The sequence below is a fragment of the Rutidosis leptorrhynchoides genome, chromosome 10 (assembly GCF_046630445.1).
Source record: "Rutidosis leptorrhynchoides isolate AG116_Rl617_1_P2 chromosome 10, CSIRO_AGI_Rlap_v1, whole genome shotgun sequence".
NCBI lineage: Eukaryota > Viridiplantae > Streptophyta > Magnoliopsida > Asterales > Asteraceae > Rutidosis > Rutidosis leptorrhynchoides.
In genome coordinates this window covers 200241621-200269558 of record NC_092342.1, presented here as the reverse complement: position 1 = coordinate 200269558, position 27938 = coordinate 200241621, and the positions used below count along the sequence as shown (strand labels likewise).

Sequence of the window (27938 nt, the reverse complement as noted above, 5' to 3'; positions counted from 1 at the left end):
AATTATATGGGTTACACGGATATTACCTTGGGATAAGACAAAGATTACGTTGTTGTTTTTAGCAGAAAACAAGAACCTATTGTTAGGTTTACGTATTTTGTGTTTCTCATAAATAATTCGTCTATGTATTTATAGGCATCCGTAATTATGAGAGAATATATATTTGAATCAATTGGCCGATTGAATCTCCATAAATATCTCTCATATTATTCAAAGTGGTTAAGATAGTAATTTTTTCCATAAACAAGAATTATCCTTTTCACAAATATAGCATAAGTGCTTACAGGATTAATCCTTCCGTATTTACTAAAACTTGAACAGCACGCTAAAACTTAAAATTCGTGCTAAGTGTTTTTCTTGCTGCCTAGGGAGCACCAAAACACTTTGAATTTTAACAAGTCTTTTTTCTATGCTGCCTCTAAGGGCCTTTCCATGCTTCCTCTTGTGCTGCCTCTTAAGAACTAGCATTGCAAAAGGGTTAGCACTGTAGAAGGACCAGCATTGCAAAAGGAGTAGCATTGTAGAATGACTAGTACTACAGAAGGACCAACATTGCAAAAGGAACAGCATTGCAAAAACTTACACCTAGTCAAATTTCAAGTAGACCAAGTCATGATAGTAAACAATGAAAAATCACTTTTAGGTCCAGGTAATCTATCACTTAATTGGTGTATACTCCGTACCTCCTAACTCATTTACAAATGTAGACTAAATCCCTCAATTATACTAAATTTCTAAAGACGAGGTACATTGTAACAATATAAATTAGTATTGTTAAGGTAAAAAAGTTATACATTTAGTAAGAAACTAGTTTTGGAACCCTCGCTTCGCGCAGGGGATTCGGTTTTTAATATATTTTATTGTGTTTAGTTACGGAGCCTGCGAGTGAAAAATCAACGTATATGAAAAATACCCTAAATATTTAGCGTTTTTTTAAAAAGTGTATGTTTTGCGTATAGATAGTGACATTGTGTTCGTAAAATTATTTCGAGTTTAACTCGTTGCGAGTGAGAAGATATGACCCGTTGAATATTTGAGTGAATTTTATTTAAGATATTTTATGAAAATTTTGATTTGACACTTTAACCCCCTGTTTTGGGGGCCGATGTTGATTTTTGAACAAAGTGTGGGGAGGCGTGTGTGATGTTAGTTAAAAGAAAGGGAAAAAAATGAAAAGACGAAAACGCTCCTAATACTATTCATTAGATATTAGATAATATAGTAATATTCTGAAAGGCATAGTACATTCATGATGTTTTCCTTTGCATCCTACATCATATCATATTCATATAATAAATATAAATATTAAATATTAAATATTAAATAATAATAACAAAAATAAATAAAATAGAAGAAAATAAATTGCTGCGTACGAAATCATGAGATTGGTGAATAGGAGAGCGGATATCTCACTTTTGTAACCGGGGGCAGTCTGTTGGCATAATTAAGATTAAGATTAAGATATAAGAAGATAAGATTTAGGTAGGTTAATACTACTACGACTGTAATGTAATGTAATTTCCCACTCCCTGGAAATTCAGATCCAGAACCGAGGTTCAGATAAGGTAAAGTAGCTGTAACCCACCCTAGAACAAAAATCAAACCACTTTGATTTCCTGAACCCTAGATTGCATATCAAATCAATCAATTTCACATTTGTACTTGATCGACACCGTCGTCTTCCTTGTATCAGATCAGATAAAGGTCACTTTTATCATATCTTTTACACATTTCTCATCACATCACATCACATCACATCACCCTCGCTTATTTTTATTTTATTTGAGTAAGAAGTTTTGTTAGATCACAATATCCAATCCTTGTTACATGTAACATCGCAATTTGAAAATAAACTACGTACGTGAATCATTGTTAGTTGCAATAAGTCTTACTAAGTTCCTACATCATGATGTATATAAACAATCAAATGCGTTTTAAATGTATGGTATGGTAACCTGGAATGAATCGATTCTACAAGTAACTAGTAAGAGTTGATTGAAGTTGCAAGTACAATAAGCTAATGTCATGAAGGATGCACAAGTGCAAGGGGTCCCCTGTTAGCTATTGCTTAATAACTATAGTAGTGCTATTAATCAAATGTTTGTATTCCTTTTTTTCAAATATCTTGTAGATAGAAATGAGCTACTAATAATTGTTTAATGTGTCAAGTAAACGTGATCTGGTGAAGACAATAAACTACCATCATGATAGCTGCAACAATAGTTATATTTAGCTTGATTGACAAATCTAGCCTAGTTGTAAATATTAGTATAGAAAAATATATATTGACTTAAAATTCTACAGGTTCAACTATTAACATTCTATAGGTTCAACTATAGGGATATATTGAAGACGAATTGAATGATTATTTCTCAGATAAGCCCTTGGCAAGGCGATGAATTTTCTGGGTCTGCGGTCCCAATCAACTGCACCACACGCTCTTCCACCACATTCGCCACTGCAAGCTCAACCAGAACTAAACAACAGGAAGCCAAGTGCAACATTAGAGGATCTTGTAGCTGAAGACTCGTTTCCATTAGCGTCTCTGGCTGATACTTTTGATGGAAGAGGTGAAGCTGGAAGTGAAAATGGTGCATTTGGGGTCCTAAGTACGAAAAATGGATCACCTGTTGTGGATAAACACATAGACGTCTGTGAAGAAGAAGGATGGATCACCATTCCATGCAGTACCTTCTCTTCTATTCTATAAGTAGTTTTCTATTTTCATTTATTTATGAAGCACGAGTATGTACATGATGGCATGGTTTCTTTTACATTAAGGCACACGTGTTCATCATTTTTTATTGATCAGCGTGATCCTTAATATTCAATGCACTTTTATTTCGTTTATATTCTTTGTTTCTTGTGTCTCCTCAAAGGAAAGGTATGACACTTAGTGCAATAAGTAGCTTCATGCGTCTGTTAAAGAGTTGAGCCTTATGATATTGAGCTATGACTTTATAACTTAGGTAAAGCCTTTTATATGTTTTGTAGATGTCCTTTTTTTTTTTTTTTTAAGGTAGAACACTTTTATCTTATGGATCTTGGCATATTTGATGCTGTTAAGAGCTGAACATGTATCTTTACTAGTGTTGTTTGATCTGGTAACATAATGCTAAATGTCAAATGTTTCGCTACCCGTGCTCTTGGTATCACCGACATTATTAATATACTTTGCTTATATTACCTGCCTAAAAGTCACTTTATGCTGCATCCATAAGTGAACTTAGAATTTTGGTGAGTTACCTTTGGTAATTTGCACCTACTCTCTCTCTGCACCAATGACTCTAGATAATCTCAATTTTGAAATATCCTTTAGAAGCTGTTTATGGAAAACAAAGTTTTTATGAATGCTTGTTTGCTATACCTTTTATGTTTGTTAATGCTATTATGATTAGCATGGTTGTAAAAATCGGAAAAATCTGCCGAGAACTCGGCGATGACTCGTTTCCAGGAGGCTGCCGAGTTCTCGTTTCAAAAAATCGGTCAACTTCCGATTTTATCGGTCAACGACCGATAAATTGAGTTTCTCGGTCAAATCTCTGTCAAATTTGTTTGTAGCTATATATTATTTTATGTATCATAAAAATTATCTTAAAAGTCTAATATTTATATATATATATTCGAAAATATATATTTATATTAGTAAGTCAACGTTAGTCAACAACCGAGTTCTCCCCGAGTTCTCCGAGAGCTCCCAAAAATTGTCCCGCCGAGATTAAGTTATAAAGTTTATTATGAATTATGACAAGAGTATGGTTAGTTGATTACCATTGAGGAGCTCTTGTCAGTATAAGGTTTTGTTTCTGCGTAGACAGAATACTGATTGATATATAGTTCTCAAGATCACAAAAGAATGGGAACTGAAACCTTTTGAGTTGTGAAATTATAACAACATACTGATGTATTTGAAATTTTAGATGCTCTATACAAACTACTGTAACCCTATACGATAGTTCTATATTCTAATACTCACCAAAGACACTATTATGGTTCGTAAATTTGTAATGTTGTTACTAGATGCACCATGTTTGAACTATACTGTAATCGGCTCCCATAACTTTTGCAGAGGAACTTCCCGAGAGTTGGAATGAAGAACCAGATATGCTATCTTTTAAATCTTTCGATCGTTCTTTTGTCTTTCCAGGTAGCTCTTCTTGCTTAAATCTTCTTTCTTGTTTTGAATCGCTTCTTATGCATTTGTAATAGTAATTTTCTTTACGTTTTCAGGAGAACAAGTTCATATACTAGCATGCTTGTCTGCATATAAGCAGGACACCGAAATTATTACACCCTTCAAGGTTGCTGCAATGATGAGTAAGAATGCCAAAAAGCAAAACGGTGAAGTCGTACATGAAGCACCTGTTCTCAAGGCTTTTTCGACTCCTAGTGCTAAAGATTCATTTGAAAATGCTGGCAGAAAGACTGACCCAACGAAGGATATTTTCACCGGTGAATCACTTCTCAGAATGGAAGATCACAGAAGGCAGACGGAAATGTTGTTGCAACGATTTAGGAACTCCCATTTTTTTGCGCGAACTGCTGAGGCAGATGAGCCGCTTTGGTCCAAAAGAAAACCCCAGGAAACATTTCGAGAATCAACTGAAATGATTGGAGGAAGATCGAGTGCATATGATAATAATAAGTCCCTTCCAAACACTTCGGTTGATAGAGGAAGTCTTGATGCTAGTACTTCAGGTGGAGTGGCAAGAAATGGGTTTACGTGTAGCTCACTTGCTAATGGAGATATAGTGGTATGTTTCTGAAATGGCATCTTTATAGTCGTATTATTTATCTGGTAGTGTGCGAGGATTAGAGTTATAAAAAGCGATAGGCGTTGGTTAGTTAATTAGTTCAGTGTCGTAAAACTCCCCGATTACTTCGTTTTAGGAACCGGCTGATAGGATTTTCCAAAATCCGAGTACTTAATTGGTCAACATCGGTCAATGGGTCAAAATCGGATTTAGTGGGTCAAAGTCAGATATAGTCGGTCAAAGTTAATATCGGTCAACATTTTAATATGAATTAAAATTAAAATTTTAGAGTTCTTTAACAGATGAATTATGTTTATGTTTTTAGAGAATTATGTTAACATTTATGTTTATGGATTTCTTGTATATCTACACATATTATTTTGAAATTGATTATTTAATTGTATAGAAATTCTAATCCGATTACTTCCCGAGTTGTCGATTACACCCTTAAAAGCAATGTTGGAGAATTAGGAACTTAGGGAGAACTCGGTCGGACATTTTTTAGGAGTTCTTGGCAACTCAGGCAGAACTCGATGTTGACTGAGTTGCTGAGTTTTTGATCGAGTTGCCTAGTTGGCTGAGAAATTCGGCCGTTGACCTTGTAACTCGGCCGTTGACCCAGTAACTCGGCCGTTGACCCAGTAATTGAGCGAGTTGGGCACCGAGAACTCGGCTGGTGATCTAAACCGAAAACTCCCCGAGAACTCGGCCGAGTTGGTCGAGTTTTTTACAACACTGCTCTAAAGTCTTGATCGCTGAGTAGCGATTTTTGCAACCATGTTAGTTATATAATGGTCCTTTGTTTAAGAACTGTCCATCATCAATGTTACTTGTCATAACAAGTATTGTCGTCAGGTTCTCTATATCAACCTCGATTACTTTTCCGTGTATTAATCTTTAAATCTTTATTAATTAGAAAGATTCACAGTTTACTGATTTGCATTTAATTTTCTTCTTTGGAAGGATGCAGGTGCTTTTACAAGTAAACATTGGTGTTGACTGTTTGAAAGACCCAGTCTTAGAAATTACTCAATATGAAAAATATCAGGAGAAAATTTTGACTAACGGGACCACGAAAGATCAAAGTTACTCACATCAAGACCCTTGTGGGGATCTGTTAAAGTGGTTGCTTCCTTTGGAAAATTCGTTACCTATTCCATCTCGTTCTGTATCTCCTGCACAGTTGAGCTCCAGTTCAAGTGTAAAGACCACACCGACAAAAACGAGTCCCACAGTCGGCTCATCTGGCTCTCCCATATTTTCGTTTGGTCACTTCAGAAGTTATTCAATGTCCGCAGTTCCTCCAAGCAACGTACCACCCGTTTCGCCCATTACTAGTGCTACACCAAGCTTTGTTGATCTGGACGGTCAGGATCACTTCTCATCTGCAACAGACGAAAAAGGTGAAATGGGAGGACTTTTGTCTTTCCGAGGTGTGCCGTTGGAGCAGGAAAGGTTTTCAGTTCGGTGTGGACTAGAAGGCATTTACATTCCAGGTAGACGATGGAGGCGTAAAGTTGAAATAATACAGCCTGTTGAGATCTTTTCTTTTGCTGCTGATTGTAACACCGAAGACCTTCTTTGTGTTCAGATAAAGGTTCTAGTTTATGAACTAAAATGTGTGATGTTTAAGCATGCTTTAGGTATTTGTGATTAACTAATTCTTTTCATCTTATTGTGATGTAGAATGTTTGTCCTGCACACGTACCAGATATTGTGATATATTTGGATACAATAACAATTATACACGAGGAGGCTTCCAAAGGTGGACCCCCTTGTGGACCCCCTTTGTCTTTACCAATTGCATGTATTGAAGCAGGCAATGACCACAGGTTGCCAGATTTAGACCTCAGGTTAGGATACTCTCCTCTCATGTTTTTTATTTATAATCTGTATGTGTTATACCCATGATAGCTGTTATGACTTAAGGTAGACTTTTTTGCTCCGTTGGTCCTTCAATTATACACGAAATTGCAATCCGAGTCCCTCAAGTTTTTTTTTGGATTTTCGAGTCCTTAAAATTGCAAAATTTTGCAATCCGAGTCCCTCCGTCAGTTTGCCGTCTAAATTAGACGTTAGCCCTTGACATGTGACATGCATGTGAGGGTAAAATCGTCTTTTTACTCTTTTCTTCGACTTTTTTGCTCTGTTGGTCCTTCGTTTATAGACAAAATTGCAATTCGAGTCCCTCAATTTTATTTTTTTATTTTTTTAATTTTTTATATTTTTATTTTTTTTTAAAGGCCAAGCATAATATATTCCTAACATCATCATCATCATCGATCGTTATCATCATCATCATATTCCTAACATCATCATCATTGAAACCGTATCCATCATCATTATCATTATCATAATAGTATCATCATCATCTTAACATCATTCATCATCATTTTCATTTTCTTATCGTCATCACACATCCATCATCATCATCATCATCTATTATACATCATCATCATCATACGGTTCATCATAATACATAACCATATCATACGCGTATCATCATTCTAACATAAAATCACGATCATCATCCTCCTTTCTCACTTGAATCATCATCACGTTATCACCATTATCACGGTCCATCATCATCATCATATTCTCATCCCATTCACCACATCCGTATCATCTTCATCATTATGTATCATCAATCATTAATTTCGTTCATCATCATCGAAAAGAAAAAAAAAATATAAAGCGATGGTGTTTGGTTTCGTTTGGCTCGAACAGAAATAGAAAAAGAGCAGCAGAAACCACTCGATGTTGCAGCTAAAATAGAAACAATAATCGCAGCAGTAGTCTTCGATAGAATAATAGAAACAAATGGTTGTGGTTTTAGATGGATGTTCGAGTTGTACTACACCAGAAACAGAAAAAGAAACAGCAGATATAGCAGCAGTAATCTAGCAGCGGCAGTGGGTTCGACAGACTGAACAGAAAACAGAAGTAAGTGACGTTTAATAGCTGTGAACGAGTAGTAAAAAGGGTTCGTGGTGGTTGGAATAAAAACAGAAAAAAAAATAGCAAGTTCTGTTGGTGTGTTGATGGATTTTTCGAACAGGAACATGAAACAGGAAAGACAAGTAGCAGCAGGAACGAGCAGTACAGCAGGTGGTGGTGATTAGTTTAATGAAGGTGGTGTTTTCGCTGGTTCGAACGAGCAGCAGTAGCGAGTTGCAATTTGGTGGTGATGGTTGGTTCATTATGTTGGGGTGGCGGTTATGCTTGGCCTTTCAAAAAAAAAAAAAAATAAGTAAATAAAAAATTGAGGGACTCGGATTGCAATTTTGTCTATAAACGAAGGACCAACGGAGCAAAAAAGTCGAAGAAAAGAGTAAAAAGACGATTTTACCCTCACATGCATGGCACATGTCAAGGGTTAACGGCTAATTTAGACGGAAAACTGACGGAGGGACTCGGATTGCAAAATTTTGCAATTTTAAGGACTCGAAAATCCAAAAAAAAACTTGAGGGACTCGGATTGCAATTTCGTGTATAATTAAAGGACCAACGGAGCAAAAAAGTCCTTACGGTATGTTAAATGTAAGATCTAGTACATTTTCTTTACACAAATACTCACAATCTTAGTCTTACTCACATTAAAGCATCCTAGAAAAGTTAGCTACTTATGCGAAAAATTCACTATATTGTTTTTCTTCTTCATAATACTGATGTGACCTGGACTCTTATTACGCTTGTCTTCTTAGTAGTTACTTACAACTTACAATAATAGTCCTAAGATTCCATTCAATGATACAAAATCATTTTTATCATAACAGGATCACTTTATTATCTTATCATGGCAAGTGTAGATTAGTTTTAGTGTAAATAGGGCTTTAGAGTTGCTATAATATATCTGATTGGACTATTGGAGAGTTCGTTTACTTTTAAAAGTACCGTTCAACTCCAAGGTGATTGGGTCACTACCTATTGCTTTTTGTAGCATTAACATTATATAATTCTAACTATATTACTTCTTTAAATTACAACTCTTTTGAGGAGTTAATAATGGAAGTCCTCGATAAAGATATCGAAAAGCTAATTGGTCATATATATTCAAAAGACAACGATTTGGGAAATCAAATACAGGCAACGTAGGATATCGTTGGAAATTACGCAGGAATTTCGATGAAACACCTTTGTTTAAGGGGCACTTTTTTTGGATAGATAATGTTGGTGTTCCTGCTAGGCAGGCCCGTTATTGATCTTTTTGATAATAAAGTTGCAGCTGAATGTGGCCAAAGTATTTTGCATGATCATAAAATGTTTTTGCTTAGTAGCTAAAGATGGTTTTTATTTTGCAAAAAATAGCCCAGATAATTGGGAATTCAAGTATCCATGGCCGGGTTTGTAAAACGAATAATTCACAGGCGTTGTGTTTCAGTCCTTTGGTGGTTGTTTTTAGTTGTAAAAATTTGGTGTTTTGATTCGCATCCTGTGAACCTTGGTGTATCATTTGGCTTTTTTGCCTTGGAGTAATAATACATAACATATTTTGCCTTTAAAAAAAAAAATTATTCCTGTTTTCTGCAAAATATTATCATAATATCATATATTATAATTATGAATTATAAATTATGAGAGCGTTAGTATCATTAAATATGACAGTTAATGTGCCCAGCCTCTCTTTCTTATTTATTTTTATTTTAAGTATGTTAGTTTGTATATAAAATGTACCGAGTATAATATATCTGATTGGACTATTGGAGAGTTGCTATAATATATCTGATTGGACTATTGGAGAGTTGGTTTTCGGCTCTTTGTCTTCCAGCAAGAGAGTTTTGTCCACGGGGCCCGAACCCCTTCCTCGACCACCAAACTGCCCATGACCTCGGCCCCTACCCCGGGTGTCTTGGCCATTCCCTGGACCTCGACCAAAGCCGTTTTCCCTTTTCTTTCTTGAGTCCCATTCTTCATAGACAGCAAAAGTTGGTCATGGCTTTTATTTGTAGTCTTTAGACCGGTTCGTTCTTCATAAGCTTTTAGCCTACCCACAACTTCCTGGAAATTAACCCTTTTGAGATCAACCAGTTTGGCTGCCATATTTAAGAATTTTTCATGGTATGGCAGTTAATATTTTTCTCACCAATGTGGTTTCCTCGATGACGGTTCCAAGTGCAGCTGATTTTGAGGCAATTCCAGAAAGTTTGGCTGCAAAATCATCTATTTTTTCGCTATCCTTCATCCTTGCTGCTTCGATTTCAGCTTTAAGAGTCTGAAGTCTAGCCTCCATTACTCGTTCAATTCCAAGGTTTCCTTTGCTATCTTTCATCCTTGCTGCTTCAAATTCAGCTTTATTGCATCCCAGATTTCGTTCGCATGGATGCAGCTTGCAACTTGAAGAATTAAGTCTTCATGTAAAGACTGATACAGATAATCGATTGCGGCATTATCCTTTTTCTGATTGACATCAGTTCCAGGTTCAATCGATTCCCAAATTCCATGCGCCTTAAAAATCGTTTTGATCCTAAGCGACCGGATGGGATAATTGGTCGCAGTTAGGCTAGTGCACTGGAATGTAAGATGGTTGGTATCCTTGATTGTAGTAGAGTTAGTGATAATTTCTGTGTCCGCCATGAATCTGGTCTACGATCGGAGCTCGTCTTTTTCCCTGTCTTTGAATCTGGTGATTGATTTAGTCCTTTTGATCAACAACACGATCCTTTTTGTAACGCAGCTCTTATACCAATTGAAGAAATTGGTAGCAGATCATGAAAAGAGAATAGTAAAAATTTGAGAACAAGAACGTATTGGAAATGCTTCTCCAATTGATAGTAAAACTCTTAATCAATCCATCGATTACAGAAAAAACAATCCGTATTTGTAGTTGCAAAACCTTGTCCATCAAGTTAACCAAATCTAGAATAATGTAGGATAATCTCGAATCCATCTGAGATATAATTTCCTAAATAGAAAACCAACTTTACAAAACAAACATCTAACTATTACTTTATGTCAATATTGGTCCAACAACTTTGAGGTTCTACAGTTCTTTTAATTGTGAAGTAGTGACTTGATGATATTTTTTGGTTGCCTGTGCAACGGTACCGTTATTGTGTATGCTTCTTTAAATATGTATAAACCGACAAATTGAGTTATGTACATCTTGATTCTATCGTTTGGTAGTTATCATATTATTGCAGCTTGGTTATCATGTTGAAACTGTATATATTAGATTACTTAAAGAGTAATGAATGAACAGTGATGCATATTATTTGTCAGTTATTAATAGTAAAATAAATCTTCAACTTTATGGCGTTTGTTTATAATTTTTCTTTTGACTTCACAGAAGAGGGGAGGAACACTCGTTCATTCTGAAACCAGCAACATCATTGTGGAGAAACAACAAGGTTCAAAGTGATAGAAATTCTCGATCCTCAAGTGTTCATTTTCCCTCTAATGTTGTAATGCAGGGTGATAAGTATGCAGTTTTGGTATCATGTCGATGCAACTATACTGGTAATCAACTTATTGGTTCTTAATATAAACCATAGATATTATCATATACGATTATTTGGATGCAGAATCTAGGCTGTTCTTTAAGGAGCCAACAAGTTGGCGACCGCGCATGCCAAGGGATCTTTTGATCTCTGTTGCATCTCAAATGTCACAAACCACTCTTGCTTTAGACGACAGAGTTCCTCAATTACCTGTTCAGGTTTCAATTAAGTCATAATCAATACAATACAACTTGTAATTACGATAAACTTAAATAAATGGAAAAGCTCATGAAAAAAAAAATTCACTTATGGTCAGGTTTTAACACTCGAGGCTTCAAATTTAACATATGAAGATCTAACACTTACACTACTTGCTCCAGCCTCATTCACTTCTCTCCCTTCTGTAGTGTCGTTAAACTCTACACCTGCATCACCCGTGAATTCGTTCGATAGTGATAATAAACACGGTATTGCACTCAATGGTCCTGAAACTGAGCAGACAATATGCATCGCTGATGTACTTCCGAAAAGTGATCTGGGATGTACTCACTTGTGGTTGCAAAGTAGAGTTCCTCTAGGGTAAAATTTATTCATCTTGTTTCTAGTGAGTTTAGTTTGAGATCTACGTGATCATGATTTATGGAACTGGCATTGTAATTTATGTGTTTGTTTGTTGGACCAGGTGTGTTCCTTGTCGATCTACAGCCACCATCAAGCTTGAACTACTTCCCCTTACTGATGGCATAATAACTCTAGATTCTTTATGTTGGGATTTAACAAGTTTCATGATACTTAAAACCATTTAAGAATCAATTAAAAGCGGAAGCATGTAATTACCATTTTAGAACATGTTAATCTTTAACCAATTAAAGTTAAATCCCAATTAGGATCAAGTTGAGAAATAAGCTTACAAACTACAAGCAAGAATAAGATGTATATACCTTCTCCTAGCTTGTTAGTAGATGATGATGAAGATGATGATGAATGGAGCTCCAAAACTATGAAACCTCAAGTAGTTATACCCCAAACTTGTGCACCAACACCCTAGCTTTGGTTAGGATTTAATTACACTTGAATGTTGCTTGCAAAATCAAACTTTGAATCCCTTTTAGCTACCAAAAGGCCACGGCACAGCAGCTGAGTATTAAGAGGATTATACAGTTTTTTTTGTAAGTTTAAATGTGTATATGCAAGCTCACTTTGAGTCAAGGTCCTTGGTAAACTAATATGCATGTCCCTTGGCACTTGTGTTGTCTTAAAATCCACAAAAAACAAGCATGGGTGTGGTATCTTGGAGACCCAAATTCTGCACACCTCATGTGTATTTTATTACAAGTTTTATTTTATAAAACTTATATTTATTTTATAAAACTTGTATAAAATAAGTATGTATTTGTTATTTGTAATTATTTCATAAACCATTTTATGAAATACAACATAATTATTTAAACCTATAAATAATTAAATCCACAACACATATAAATTATCCAAATAATTTTTCTCAAGTGATCATAATTTAGAAAACCGATTTTTCTAAAGTTCAAGTGTCGTGTATTCATTTAACAATCCAACCGTTAAAATGAATACATATAAGGTGTCGGTAAGTTTGTTATTGGGTATGACCCGACTTGGATCATAACATGTTAGCCACATTAATTTAATATGTCTCTCGGGCATACGAAATACTTTCAATCTCCCACTTGCACGAGAAACATAAGAAATTAATGCAAGTGATGGATACAGCCTAACACACCGTCCATCACCCCTAATATGTTATGACTTTGTGCCATTCAATAACATCATCCCTTTCGAGTTCCCATCTCGAATATGATTAGGTGAATCTTTCATAATATCCTTTCATCCTAGATGTCATGTCAAATCCAGGAGATACAGAGTGATCACTCTCTTATAGATTTAACTTTTCAGGCCTTAGACATCTGACTCTCAACGAATAAGAGGGACAAATTCCATCTTGACTACATACGTCCTAGATATACACTTTGTAATATACCTGAGTTCTTCCTTATGTACTACCATGTTTCAGAATAGCGAAGGAAAGAATCAAGGCACAGTACTTGGTGAATATCTGAACCCAATATGTATCTCAGGTCAGAGGATACAATGATATTCGCCTTTACTCAAGATTACATGTGATCAACCACAAAGGCTCTATACAGTAATTCTTGAGAGCGGGTCTTCCAATATTTGTTTCCCACAAATATCTATGAACCTTGGTTGCATCCTTGCCCCACATTCAACCTATGAATGTATACCAATCCGAGTTCATAATAGTCTGAACCTCACACTTGTTCCCACAAATGTGATCGACTATGGAAATTTAGAATAATTGCTTATTCATGGATGAAATATGCAAAATAGGAACATAACTCAGATAAATTAACACCATAGTTATATTAATGAGTTTGAATAATTTCGTTCCGGTACAATACATAAAATAGATCATATCCAATCACTAGAATATCGAAGCCCTAATGCACAAACATGTCCCTCATGTTTTGGCCCATGTAAAAGCTTCGTGAGTGGATCCGCAACATTATGATCTGTGTGAACTTTGCGAATACATATCTTTCCTTTTTCAACTTCATCCCTTATGTAGTTGAATCTCCGCTCAATGTGACGAGTCTTTTGATGGGCACGAGGTTCCTTGATTTGAGCAATCGCACCCTCGTTGTCACAAAAGATCTCAAGAGGGTCCTGAATGGAAGGGACCACTCCTAAGTCGTCTATGAATTTCTTCATCCATGCAGCTTCCTGAGCTGCCAGTGAGGCGGCAATGTACTCCGACTCTGTAGTGGATAACGCAACAACCTCCTGTTTCGAACTCTTCCAAGAGACCGCACCACCATTTAACATGAAGACATAACCGGATTGTGATCGAGAGTCATCTCGATCAGTTTGGAAACTCGCGTCCACGTAACCTTTTACGGCGAGTTCCTCCTCACCAGACCCGTATATTAGAAACATATCCTTAGTCCTCCTAAGGTATTTCAGTATACTTTTAACGGCAATCCAATGACTGTTTCCTGGGTTATTCTGGTATCTACTTGTCAAGCTTAGAGCGCATGACACATCCGGTCTAGTACATATCATCGCATACATGATAGACCCAATTGCAGATGCGTATGGGACTTTCTTCATTCTATCTTGTTCATCTTTCGTGGTAGGACACTGAGATGAATTGAGAACGGTTCCTCTTTGAATAGGTACCAAACCTTTCTTAGAGTTTTCCATCTTGAACCTTTTCAAGATTTTATCAATGTATGTACTTTGACTTAAACCTATCAATCTCTTGGATCTATTCCTATAGATCCCTATCCCCAATATGTATTGTGCATCTCCAAGATCCTTAATGGAGAAGCAACTCTTTAGCCAAGTTTTGACTTCTTGCATTGTGGTAATATCATTTCCAAATAATAATATATCATCCACATATAGTACAAGGAACATAATAGTGCTCCCACTAGCTTTCTTATATACACAAGCTTCATCACCATTTTTAATGAAGCCAAATTTTTCGGCTTCCTCATTAAAACGATGATTCCACATTCTAGATGCTTGTTTCAATCCGTAGATTGACTTCTTTAACTTGCATACACTTTTAGGATATTTTGGATCAACAAAACCTTCAGGCTGGACCATATAGACATCTTCCATAAGATATCCATTTAGGAAAGCGGTTTTGACATCCATTTGCCATATATCATAGTCGTAGTGAGCAGCAATGGCAAATAATATCCTAATAGACTTTAGCATTGCAACAGGCGAGAAAGTTTCATCATAATCAACCCCTTGAGTTTGAGTGAAACCTTTTGCAACAAGTCTAGCTTTATATGTATCCAAGTTTCCATGTATGTCGGTTTTCATTTTGAAAAGCCATTTGCAATCAACTAGCTTAGAGCTAGGAGGTTGCTCAACAAGTTCCCACACTTGGTTTTCATACATGGATTGCATCTCGGCGTTCATGGCTTCCTGCCATTTATCTTTATCAATCCTTGATAAAGCATCTTCGTAGTTTATCGGTTCATCCAATTCAACCGTGTAGCATCCATCCACGAGAAAACCATATCTCTCAGGAGGATTACTAATCCTACTAGATCTTCGAACGTCTTGTGTACTTTGATCATCCACTTGATCATTTTCAACATCCTCATGTTGAGTACTAGTGTCAACCATTTGTGTATCATCAACTTGATCTTGTACCTCTACAAGATCTATTTTCCTTTCACCATCACCTTCCATTAGGAATTTGGTTTCAAGGAATTCCGCCTTTCGAGCAACAAATACATTTTGCTCGGTCGGATCATAGAAATAGTATCCCATATCATCCTTGGGATAACCTATGAAGATACACTTTGTGGATCGAGCATGTAACTTATTAGCTACATGGCGCTTAGGATAAGCTTCACATCCCCATACTTTCAAGTATGAAAGAGAAGGAGGTTTTCCAAACCACATCTCATGAGGAGTTCGTTCCACTTTCTTGGTTGGGGCCATATTTAAAATACGAACCGCGGAGCTTAGACAATAACCCCAAAATGATAGAGGCAACGAGCTTCTTGCCATCATAGATCGAACCATATCCATTAGGGTTCGGTTCCTCCTTTCGGAAACTCCATTAAGTTGGGGTGTTCCGGGTGGAGTAAGTTGTGAGATAATCCCACAACTCCTAAGATGATCTTGGAATGCATCGCTTAGGTATTCACCTCCTCTATCGGTACGAAGTACCTTAATTGTCCTATTGAGTTGATTTTGTACTTCGTTTTGATATTCTTTGAATGCTTCAAAAGTTTCGTCCTTATGTCTTAACAAGTAGACATATCCAAAACGACTGAAGTCATCAATGAAAGTAACGAAGTATCTTTCACCATTCCTAGCTATGGGTTTAAAGGGTCCACATACATCCGAATGTATTAATCCCAATAAATCTTTAGCCCTTTCATAAGTTCCTTTGAAAGGTGCTTTAGTCATCTTGCCTTGTAAACAAGATTCACATACATCAAACGAGTCCATCTCATTTGATTTCAAGAGTCCATTCTTTTGAAGTGTATGCATTCGGTTCTTGTTTATGTGACCAAGGCGACAATGCCATAAGTAGGAATCACTCAAATCCCTTTTGATTTTCTTGGTGCTAGTATGGTATATAGAGCTCGATGATGTGTCATCATGAACCAATTCATAAATTCCATTTGAAGGCGAACCCTTGAAATAGAATACATTATCTTTAGAAACATGAATATCATCATCAATAAAATTAACAACGTAACCACATTGTTTTAAGCGAGAAATAGAAATAATGTTTCTACACAAATCCGGAGCATACAAAACATTTTCTAAAATAAGTTCCAATCCGCTTGGAAGCTTCAAAATAAAATCTCCTTGAGCTTTAACATGCACCTTTGCACCATTGCCCATATAGAGACTTGATGTTCCCGCCTTATGTTCACTTCTTTTGAACCCCTGCAAAGAATTGCAAATATGAGTTCCACATCCCGTGTCTAATACCCATGTATTAGAAGAAGTAATACTAAGCTCTATATATACCATATACATATTACCTGAGGTTTGCCCTGCATCCCTCTTGTCCTTCAACTCCTTAAGATAGACCGGACAGTTTCGTTTCCAATGACCCATCTCACCGCAACCGAAACATGGGTCTTCTTTGGGGTTTGCCTTCTCGGCTACCTTTTTCTTCTTAGCCTTGTTGATGGTTGGGGTAACCATCTTCCCTTTCCCTTTGCCTTGATGGGCGGGTCCTTTTCTCTTGCCCACCTTTGGCTTAGAGGTGTTACCTTTTGACCCACCTTGATCGATTGCTAACACGGGTAAAGCCCTTTTACCCATGCTAGTTTCCGCCGTTCTAAGCATACCGTGAAGCTCACCTATGCTTTTATCCATCCCATTCATATTGTAATTAATTACAAATTGATCAAACCTTTTTGATAGGGAGTTAAGGATAAGATCGGTGGCTAACTCATTTGATATGTTTAGGTTAAGACGGTTAGCACGATCGATAAGGCTTTTCATCTTAAGTACATAAGATGAAACCGATTGGGTATCGTCCATACGACAAGCATGTAGCGCCCGAACTGTTTCGAAACGCTCGACACGCGCTTGTTGGAGGAACATCTCCTTCAATTGCGTTATCATGTCGTATGCACTATGATGCTCGAAATCCTTTTGGAGTTCGGGTATCATAGTCCCAAGCATTAAGCATGAGACTTGAAGGGAGTCGTGGCAATACTTATCGTAAGAGGCCATTGCCTCCACATCATTCTCATCCGGTTGATCGGGAATGGGGTCCTCAAGCACATACATTTTATCCTCTTGTTTGAGGACAATCCGAAGATTGCGGAACCAATCCATAAAGTTTGTATGGTTGAGTTTGTCTTTCTCTAAGAGAGACCTTAATGATAGGTGGTTTAGGTTAAGTGGTGCGTTTTGAATGTTGTTGTTGTTATTGGCGGCCATCTACAAAATTAACAAAGTTCGTTTAAGTATCGATTTTAATATAACATTCAATACCCTTTAAATCAAATTGAATTATTAAATTCTAGAATCCAACGGTAAACCAAATTTCGGTTAGGTGACCTTTATCCCGCAATTTGATTTAGCTAGGTAGTCAATAAATGACAATTGCAATCCATTTGCAACTTCTAGAGTATGGGATCATGCAATCCTTTTGCATGGCATATTTATCCCATCAACGCCTATTTGTTCTTCATGCTTCGGTGACCCTAAGTTCATGATTCCCAAATCAAGTCGTCCTACTTGTATAGACTTGTAAATTTAACATACATGTGGTTAGGTGACCTTTATCCCACAAGCATGCGAAATTTACCTTAATCACATTAGTTTGTTCATAATGGTTAGGTGACCTTTATCCCATCATGAGTTCCCTAATACTTTTAAGTGTCACACAATAGGATGGCGTTTAACTTGTTTACCTTGTTAATGAAAGGGATTTTGAGTTTTTGTTAATTCTAGTTTGAGAAAACTTTTATACCATACACCAACATGCATTTAGTGCATGGTACTTATGAAAAACCATTTTCATGTCTTGTAATTAAGCCAATTACTTAATATAAACCATTTTATATGTATGATCCTTATCATGTCCTTAATAACCGTTTATTAATGTCCTTTTAGCCGTTTTTAATTTAACCATTTAAATTTGACGTTTTGCATGTCGTTAATAATGTCAATTTTTACCAATTTAAATTGCCATTTTAGTTTGTTGTTAACTTGTGTGATTAACTTGTAGCATACAAACATACAATCCACATAATCATACAAAACAACCACGCATGCAAAATCATATGTTCACAATCAAGCCATTTTTGGTAGACATTTGTTTAGCCGAAAACAAATGCCACCGGATAAGGGGTAATTACATAAAGTAGGAGATTTCAAATCTCCCACTTAACCTTGCATCCAAATGCTTCTTCATGTGTTCTTCAAGTCTTCATCATTCTTCATCATTTTACAAAATATATCCTAATACATTTTGTCTAAAAAATGAAATACAACCTAATCTATTTTACATACCAAATATAAAATAAATTACATAACCAAAATAATAAATATTACAACCAAATGAATAATTATTACATGCCTTTTGAATGAATGATAATACATACCAAATGAATCATAAATCAACCAAACAAACATTCATTCAACCACAAGGTCTTGGCTATGATTGTGAACATCAAAATATCACCAAATATTAACCAAATGGCAAACCCAAAACCATTTTGGAACACCCATAAATTCGGCCAAAAGACCAACCCACCCAAATCCATTAATTTTTGCATTTTTCTTTCATGCATGTACATAAAATGCAAAATATAGTGGGTTTAATAAATCATCTCGAAGCATATTTCAACAACTTCGGCTCTAGATACCATTGTTGGGATTTAACAAGTTTCATGATACTTAAAACCATTTAAGAATCAATTAAAAGCGGAAGCATGTAATTACCATTTTAGAACATGTTAATCTTTAACCAATTAAAGTTAAATCCCAATTAGGATCAAGTTGAGAAATAAGCTTACAAACTACAAGCAAGAATAAGATGTATATACCTTCTCCTAGCTTGTTAGTAGATGATGATGAAGATGATGATGAATGGAGCTCCAAAACTATGAAACCTCAAGTAGTTATACCCCAAACTTGTGCACCAACACCCTAGCTTTGGTTAGGATTTAATTACACTTGAATGTTGCTTGCAAAATCAAACTTTGAATCCCTTTTAGCTACCAAAAGGCCACGGCACAGCAGCTGAGTATTAAGAGGATTATACAGTTTTTTTTGTAAGTTTAAATGTGTATATGCAAGCTCACTTTGAGTCAAGGTCCTTGGTAAACTAATATGCATGTCCCTTGGCACTTGTGTTGTCTTAAAATCCACAAAAAACAAGCATGGGTGTGGTATCTTGGAGACCCAAATTCTGCACACCTCATGTGTATTTTATTACAAGTTTTATTTTATAAAACTTATATTTATTTTATAAAACTTGTATAAAATAAGTATGTATTTGTTATTTGTAATTATTTCATAAACCATTTTATGAAATACAACATAATTATTTAAACCTATAAATAATTAAATCCACAACACATATAAATTATCCAAATAATTTTTCTCAAGTGATCATAATTTAGAAAACCGATTTTTCTAAAGTTCAAGTGTCGTGTATTCATTTAACAATCCAACCGTTAAAATGAATACATATAAGGTGTCGGTAAGTTTGTTATTGGGTATGACCCGACTTGGATCATAACATGTTAGCCACATTAATTTAATATGTCTCTCGGGCATACGAAATACTTTCACTTTACAGATTAGTGTTAAGGAGAAAGGTATACTCAACGTCACTTATGATCGTGTACATACATATGCATATATACATATACGTACATATATATACACACATTATATTTATATATATATAACAATAACAATAGCCAATCCCACGAAAGTGAGGTATGGGGATACACACACACACACACACACACACACACACGAATTGGAAAAACAGGAGATGGTGATGGTGGTTGATTCTTTGACAACAGGTTTGACCTATGTCCCAGAGCAGTCCTTAATGATAAACGCAACTTCCAGCATAAGTAGCGGAATCATCTAGGTACAGGAGGATGCATATATACAACTTGATGCTAACCTGGGAATATACCACCTAAGAAAAACGTGGCATGGTGCTGCGTTAGCCGTTAGATTCCTCGACAGAATTGTTTGTTGCTCATTCAGAACAGAATCAGTATGTAGTGTTTTTGTAAGATTTGAATTTTATATATATGTATGTAGCTGATGACCAAAAGAACCAGCAGGAAATACCTAGATGGATTGGTGTGTGAATTTACAGAACAATACTTGTACATTGCTTAGCAACATCTTATGTCAGTTGTGTATTTTTTTATTTTTTTATGAATCAACAACTTGAAAATTATAATTGTCATATTGGATCTTGATTCCTTTTTGAGTTAAATTTTCTTCCGGCGTACATTTTAAGCCCACAACAACACACCATGTAAGAAGATCTGAGATGGTATTGTAATCTTGGTATTTATGTCATCCATTTCCTTTTCTTTTTTTTTTTAAATTTATTTAGGGTATACTTGGGTATCTGACTCTCTTTGTGAGTCGACTAAGCATAGGGTCACTATTTGTTTTGCGGGTAGTTCGGAGTCATCACGGGTGAACTTATGTGGGTATGACATTTACTTTGAAAGGTAGTCTAATAACTCAACCACCACTCTTGCGGTTTTTAATGTTATTCAATTATTATCTTCATGTCTACTAATTTTCTGATAAATATTTTACTTGCTCTTTGTCACGATGCCGTTGTGGTTGGCATAAAATGATAACAAAAATTCAATCGAGATATTTTATTAATCTTGCCATAATTTCTAAATCTTGCATATGACATTGCTTTAATTATGTATGAAAGGATTGTTATTGTTATCTTTTTCTTACATTAGAAGTTTAATTTATATTAAGTTTTTTAAAATCAATCACATAATTTTACATACTTGTATACCCCGAGCTCAAGACATTGCCCTTTCAATTACTCAAAAGCTCGTAACTGAGTTGTATTAGCTTGGTTCCTGAGTGTTGGAGTTACAGAAGGGCCATAAAATATGTTGCACAATTCACCAAAATTACAAGAAGTCATACCAGCTGGTGTATTTTTTCTTGTAATTCTTTAAGTAATACAATGAAATGATTATTCATTTATATTCTAATAACAGATTTTGTTGGTTTGTTGGGACTCAGGATGATGGCGTATGAATGTTTAAGAGATTTCCTTTTCTTGTTATTCATTACTTACAAAATATGTTAAAAATGTATATAAATGAGGTTGATCCTATTGAGATTGGCTGGAGAAGGGGAATAACAAGGTGAATAATTTGTTAACAAGATAGCCTAATCGGGTTATCCCGTGACCGACCCTTTTCTTGATCGCCCCATAGTAAAGTTTGAATCTGAGGCCTCCTGTGGTCAGGAAAAGAGTCAGAAGCGAAATAAGCATGTTATACAACGTAACAGGGGAAACATCATCTTTTTGAATGATAGATTTCATGTCAAGTTCTCTTAAACGTAGGTGCAGTGCGCACACTCACATACCCGACAGTTAACGAGCGAGGGTTTGGGGCAACACGTTTGAAGGGGACTGGGGCAGCACCCAGAAACATAAGCATCAATGCATCATACATAAAACTTGTTTACAATTACAGGCCAACTCAACCAAAGATTTTTCCAGTTCAATACATATTTTATGTTATAAAAAGAGACATTCTGGTCTCCACTCAAAACATACCCTAGAATAACAATAAAAGTCAATTATCAACAGCACAAATTTAAGTTTTATTATATTTTATTCGAAAGACAAACTCAAACACCCATTATCACGAATATCCACAAATATTTACAAATAATCCCACCCCCTAGGGCTTGAACCAACAACCCCTGTTATATTTATTTAATTATTAAATCAAGCTGATTTACTAAGTTGAATATTTGAGGTGCTTTCAAATATCTTGTCAGCATTCCCCACCTCAAATCCATCTCTTCTATGAACTTCATCAACCTACACAATACACATATCATATCAATCAAATCAAATTCAAATAAAAATAAATACATAAATCATCTTACTACTGAAAACAAATACCATAAACAAACTAATTAAGGCTAACCTCCTCTTCAGGTAAGTCTTTAAATTGCGGCAACACAAGCCGTTGCGCAAACTCAATATATGAAGCAGGAACTTGTGAATCTTTGAATCCATCAGAAAACTCAAACTCTCTAGAGTCTGCAACTGTTGAACTTTGCAGAAGTAGACCATCTGGGCTCACTGCCACAAACCAAACCCAAATTATATTAACAACTTCTGTATTTTACTCAATCACATCAAGTTTGTTATTTCTCCTCCTCCTATTATATAAATTAGGGGGAAAAAAGACTAACCTTTGAGAACACCCCCTTCAGTGTTCAGCTTGAAACCGTTCTCCTGAATGAAGCGGTTAAGATTGTCGATATTGTTCAAAGGAGGTTTGAGCCTATGGGTTGAAATGGTCACATGATTCAAAGTGTACCCATTGACCAGAGTCCAGGCAGCATACTCGCTTTCTCTACATTAATCATACTATGAGTTTTGTTGTATAAACAAACAAGGCAAAAATAAATGCACGGAGCGTAAACTAACCTAGCTAACATTTGAAACTCCGCATGTGATGGCTTCGGCCACGTTAAACAACCAATGGCACTTGCAAGAGCACTGTGCTTATGCCCACAACCAGACAGCCCCGTGTAATTGTGAATAATTTCCTATTAAAAAAACAAAATGATTAATAATTTAAGGATTTTTCTAGTGACAGCCCTTGGGCTATCGTTAACATGCAAAAAAAGACATGTACATCTCAATAACCGCCATTAAAAAGTCAATATCAACCACTATGTATGTATGACATATTAATGCATCTTAACGACAGCCACTAGAATACTAAAGTTGATGATTAGCCATTATGATTTAGCCAAACCTGAGATTGTTGACTCAGTTGATCCACCAAAAGTTCAGATATAAAAACGCGTGGCAACGGTCCATAAACACCACTGCCACCATCGGGATTAACATTTTTGGGAGGTGAAAACCAGTGAGCTTTTAACTTCTTTTGTGGAAACCTAAGCTCATCCATTTGAGTATAACCACAATCTAAGAACAATTGTGCAATTGACTCGATCCCTTGATTGTTGACCTGCACGTATATTATCATCAAACACAAGCTACTGATCAGTAATGCATTTTATTTTAATGATGACTGCAGGATTTGGATTAGAAAATAATTATTACCCCAAACGTGCGGTATGCAAGATGATCGTAGCAAATTCGATCAACATTGGTAGAACGGACAAGTTCCAAGATGGCCTTTGCAGTCGGGTTACGATTTAAATAGACTTGTTCCATGTTTGTAAGCACACTCCTTAAGAATGAATCATCACCCTGAAACAACAATTGCTCCATTCATATTATAATCATATCATATTCATTTCTATTCATAAATAAAAAAAAAAAATAGGTTATCACATTTTGCCAACACACTTGTTTAGATTAAAACAAGGTAATTAGATCTTTTTTTGGGGGAAAAACAGAAATTAAAATTAAAAGGATGCGAAGATCAAGTTGCCCTATTAATTGAAACTACAAAAAACAACTACTAAAACATAACCAATGTAACTATAGAAATCGTCCTAAATCTTTCGTCTTTGTGAATCTTGAGTGATATTTGAAGAAAACAAATACAAATGGATCTAAACAATAAACCACTACAAATTGAAACTCCATCCACTATAACTGCTGCTTAAACAATAAACCACTACCCATTAAAACATGCCACCCACGGCAACAAAACAGCTGCAACCCCTAAAACTACTGCTTAAACAACAAGCAGCACCCAAAAAATAAACATCCAAAAGCTAATACAAAAAAAAAAAAAAAAAAATAGCCGCCACATATACGCACAAACATGCCAATTAGAAAGTATTCCATCCATAGAAACACATAATGGCTTAAGCTTAAGCTTTTGGAGTAGCTTATTTTCAGAGCTAATAGCTTTAGCTTATAGCTAAAGCTTCATTTTTGGGGTTGATCAATTACCGTAAATTTATTAATAATAATAAAGGAAGATAAAGCGCAGCTAGAACACAAATAAATATGGTTAATTACCATAGATGAAGACGATGATCCATTTCCATTATGAGGAGAAGCTGATGAACATTTGGAGCGATTCATGCGTGAGCTGTTGTAAGGTAAAGGGGTTGATGATGATGATGATCGTAAAATTAGAGACGGTGTTCTAAACGTCATCATCTTGCTTTCTTCTTCTTCTTCTTCTTCTTGTTTTTGCAAATTAAACAAATAAAAAAAGGTGTTTGGTCACAGAGGCGGATTCAGTGTGTTAGAGTGGGGGGCCGCACCGGTGGATTTCGAAATTTTAGTACAAATTTTTTCGGTTTTTCGATTTTGTCCTAGTTGGAATTTTTTTCCCCCAAACCCTTTATATTTTTTTGCTCTAAATCCTTCATATTTTGCCCAAAAATCTTCGTATTTTGCTCAAAAACCTCTAAATTTTGTTCAAAAAACTATATATTTTGCACCACAACCTCTATATTTTGTCAAAAAAAAAAAAATCCTTACGTTTTAAAAAAAATTCGTCCCCGGTGAAAAAATTTTCTGGATCCGTCACTGTTTGGTCACTTGACTAGAATCTGCTTCTTCTTCTTCTGACGTATGATGTATTTATTTATTTATTTATACATTTATTTATACATATGAGGAGGAGAAGGAAGTACGTGTTGAGATATAGACATCGACGTCAGCTTGCGTTATCTAACGTATTACGCATCCATCTCTTTCTTTTCTTCCTTCTACGGATCTACTGCACTTGCACGGGCCAATATTTAATTAAAAATATTTTAATTTAATTATATAAATAAAATTAAAATAAAAAATTACAATATAATTTTTTTTAAAAATTAAATTATTATTATTATTATTATTATTATTATTATTATTATTATTATTATTATACATAAAACAATGTAAAATTGTTAAAGTGTTATAAAAGTAATAATTGGATGATAATTTTATTATTATTATAGATATTGCATAGTATATTTTTTTGAATATAAATAGGTGTGTTGAGTTAGAGTTTATGGTATGTATTTTTTGGTTAACAAAAACACTCTCTCTCTCTAGATTCCAAATGCCACCAAACTCTCATTGTACATTTTTCTATAAATAAAAAACCAATTACTCAAAAAAAAAAAAAAAAAAAAAAAAAAAAAATCTTGTCCTTTATATTACTCATACGCGTTTTGATATAGTGACTTTATTCGTTAACGTCAACTAACGACGTTACAACGGTCATATATACATAACGGTTGTTAACGTCAACTGACGACGTTACAATAACTATATTTTTCAAATATAAAATAAACATCTCCGTTTTCACATTTTCACAAATCAATCTTCATTTTTCAGATTACTACTCTCAAAAAGTTTTTGTAAAAATGATTCACACAAGGATGATTTTTCCTATTGTATTGGTCATATTAACTATCATCATTGTTGCTAATATACCACCGGGTGAACCTATATTCTATCCTGCCCTTGTGGTTTTATTATTTGTAATCATACCATTATTCTGTTGTTTGCTACTTATGAATTTAAAATGATTCTAATTTCATTTTATTATTTGTCTATGAATAGAAGTTGATTATGATTATGATTTATGTTATTCATCTTTTTGATAATAGAAAATGTCGAATTTGAAAAGGCTTAAATTTGCTCATTTAGAACAAGTGGGAACAACTACTTAACATGGGTTATGAATGTAGAAAAACATCTCGAATCAAACGGTATTTTAGAAACCCTGAATGAAAATAACAATTATTCCGAACAAGAGAAAGCAATAGTAAGTATTTTTCTTAGCAAACATATTGACGAGTCCTTAGAATCTACATATTATATGATCGAAAATCCAAGTGTATTATGGAAAATACTCAAAGATAGATACGATATTAATTATCAAAAAAAAAAATAATAATAATAATAACGGTGATCCATGAAAGAATAAAATTAAAGATATTAGTAGACGCTCTTATAAGAATTCCGTAGATTCTTATTAATGATCTGGTAACGTGGATCATCAGTCTAGTATTTCTTGAATACATGAACATCTTGTTTAGCTCTACAAATAAGTCCCAAAAGAAAAGAAAACGAGAGTGAATCTGTTGACAAATCTTGATTAAATTAACCCTGAGCTACCTTGAGACTTGAATGGTTTGAATTTTCTAAGATGCCTAGTTTTTTTTATGTATCACTCATAAATAAATGGTTTTAGACCATAACGCATATGTTTTATTAAGTGTTATCTTTTATGTACTTCAGATTATAACTTGTTTGCATGTAATATAATTTGATTATCTTGTTGAAATATAACTCATTATTTGCTTATCTTATTTGAAGTTTTAGTATGAATCCTGCAGAAATACAACATCAATTAAATGGTAAAGTCCTATGTATTGCAGATAGTAGTAACATACACACTATGATCAAATCTAAGAAATATTTCATTGATTTAAATCAAATGAGGGAATTATAAATACTATATCAGCTCTTGCAAACTTGATATAAGAAACGAAAAAGGCAAAATTTCATATTACCAAATGGTACGAATTTTTTGGTAAACAATGTCTTGTTTTCTCCCAAATCAAAGAGAAATTTGTTAAGTTTCTCTGATATATATCATAATGGATATGATTATCAGTCAATGATAATCGAAAATGAGAAATATCTATGTAACACCGAAAAGCGCATAGGATTAAAAGCGCATATGATAAAAAGCGCATATGATGAAAAGCGCAGCGCATATGATTAAAAGCGCATATGATAAAAAGCGCATATGATGAAAAGCGCATCGCATATAATTAAAAGCGCATATAATGAAAAGTGCATATGACGAAAAGCGCAGCACATATGATTAAAAGCACATATGGTGAAAATGATATATGATGAAAAGCACATATGGTGATTAATGAAAATCACATATGGTGATTAATGAAAAGCACATATAGTGATTAATGAAAAGCACATATAGTGATTAACGAAAAACACATATGGTGATTAATGAAAATCACATATGGCGATTAATGAAAAGCACATTGAGAAATAATCACCAATGTTTCTTGAAAGAATTCAAGGGTATATATATGGACCAATTCATCCATCATGTGGACCATTTTTCTAATAGACGCATCTAACGCATGGTCTCATGTTTGTGTGTTATCAAGCCATAATATGGCATTTGCAAAGTTTCTTGCACAAATTATTAAATTAAGAACACATTATTCTGATTACACCATTAAAAGGATGAGACTTGATAATGCTGGTGAGTTAACATCTCAAGCTTTTAATGATTATTATATGTCTACAAGGATTGTTGTTGAACATCCAGTTGCTCATGTGCATACACAAAATTGGTTTAGCTGAATCAATAGATAAACGCTTACAGCTAATAACTAGACAATTAGAAATGAGTACAAAACTCTCAATATTTATATGGGGACATGTAAATTTACATGATGTGACATTAATTCGCATTAAATCAAGTGCAAGTTATAAATATTCTCCATTACCAACTTAATTTTG

At 34.9% G+C, this 27938-nt stretch overlaps 2 protein-coding genes across 7 annotated transcripts; one reads left to right on the top strand and one right to left on the bottom strand.

Annotated features, from left to right (window-relative positions):
- Window positions 1-1449: 1449 nt before the first annotated feature.
- On the top strand, window positions 1450-20688 carry LOC139872050 (uncharacterized). Of its 6 annotated transcripts, none has more exons than XM_071859851.1 (12): window positions 1450-1565; window positions 2377-2687; window positions 4070-4147; window positions 4231-4754; window positions 5725-6351; window positions 6441-6607; window positions 11041-11210; window positions 11276-11409; window positions 11508-11770; window positions 11874-11955; window positions 20049-20070; window positions 20284-20688. In XM_071859851.1, exons 2-12 carry the CDS (start codon window positions 2396-2398, stop codon window positions 20352-20354), a joined length of 2430 nt encoding a protein of 809 aa, XP_071715952.1. In that variant the 5' UTR covers window positions 1450-1565; window positions 2377-2395; the 3' UTR covers window positions 20355-20688. The 6 variants fall into 6 exon arrangements, with proteins under 6 accessions (XP_071715952.1, XP_071715949.1, XP_071715948.1 ...); XM_071859848.1 differs by having other exon boundaries at window positions 1450-1704; XM_071859847.1 differs by having other exon boundaries at window positions 1450-1704; window positions 2340-2687.
- Window positions 20689-21937: 1249 nt separating this feature from the next.
- LOC139872305 (2-oxoadipate dioxygenase/decarboxylase, chloroplastic/amyloplastic-like) lies at window positions 21938-25100 on the bottom strand. Its single transcript, XM_071860153.1, has 7 exons — window positions 24453-25100; window positions 23580-23729; window positions 23269-23484; window positions 22935-23056; window positions 22697-22860; window positions 22426-22583; window positions 21938-22316 (listed from the first exon to the last, which is right to left on the bottom strand). Exons 1-7 carry the CDS (start codon window positions 24594-24596, stop codon window positions 22221-22223), a joined length of 1050 nt encoding a protein of 349 aa, XP_071716254.1. The 5' UTR covers window positions 24597-25100; the 3' UTR covers window positions 21938-22220.
- Between the last annotated feature and the right edge of the window lie 2838 nt (window positions 25101-27938).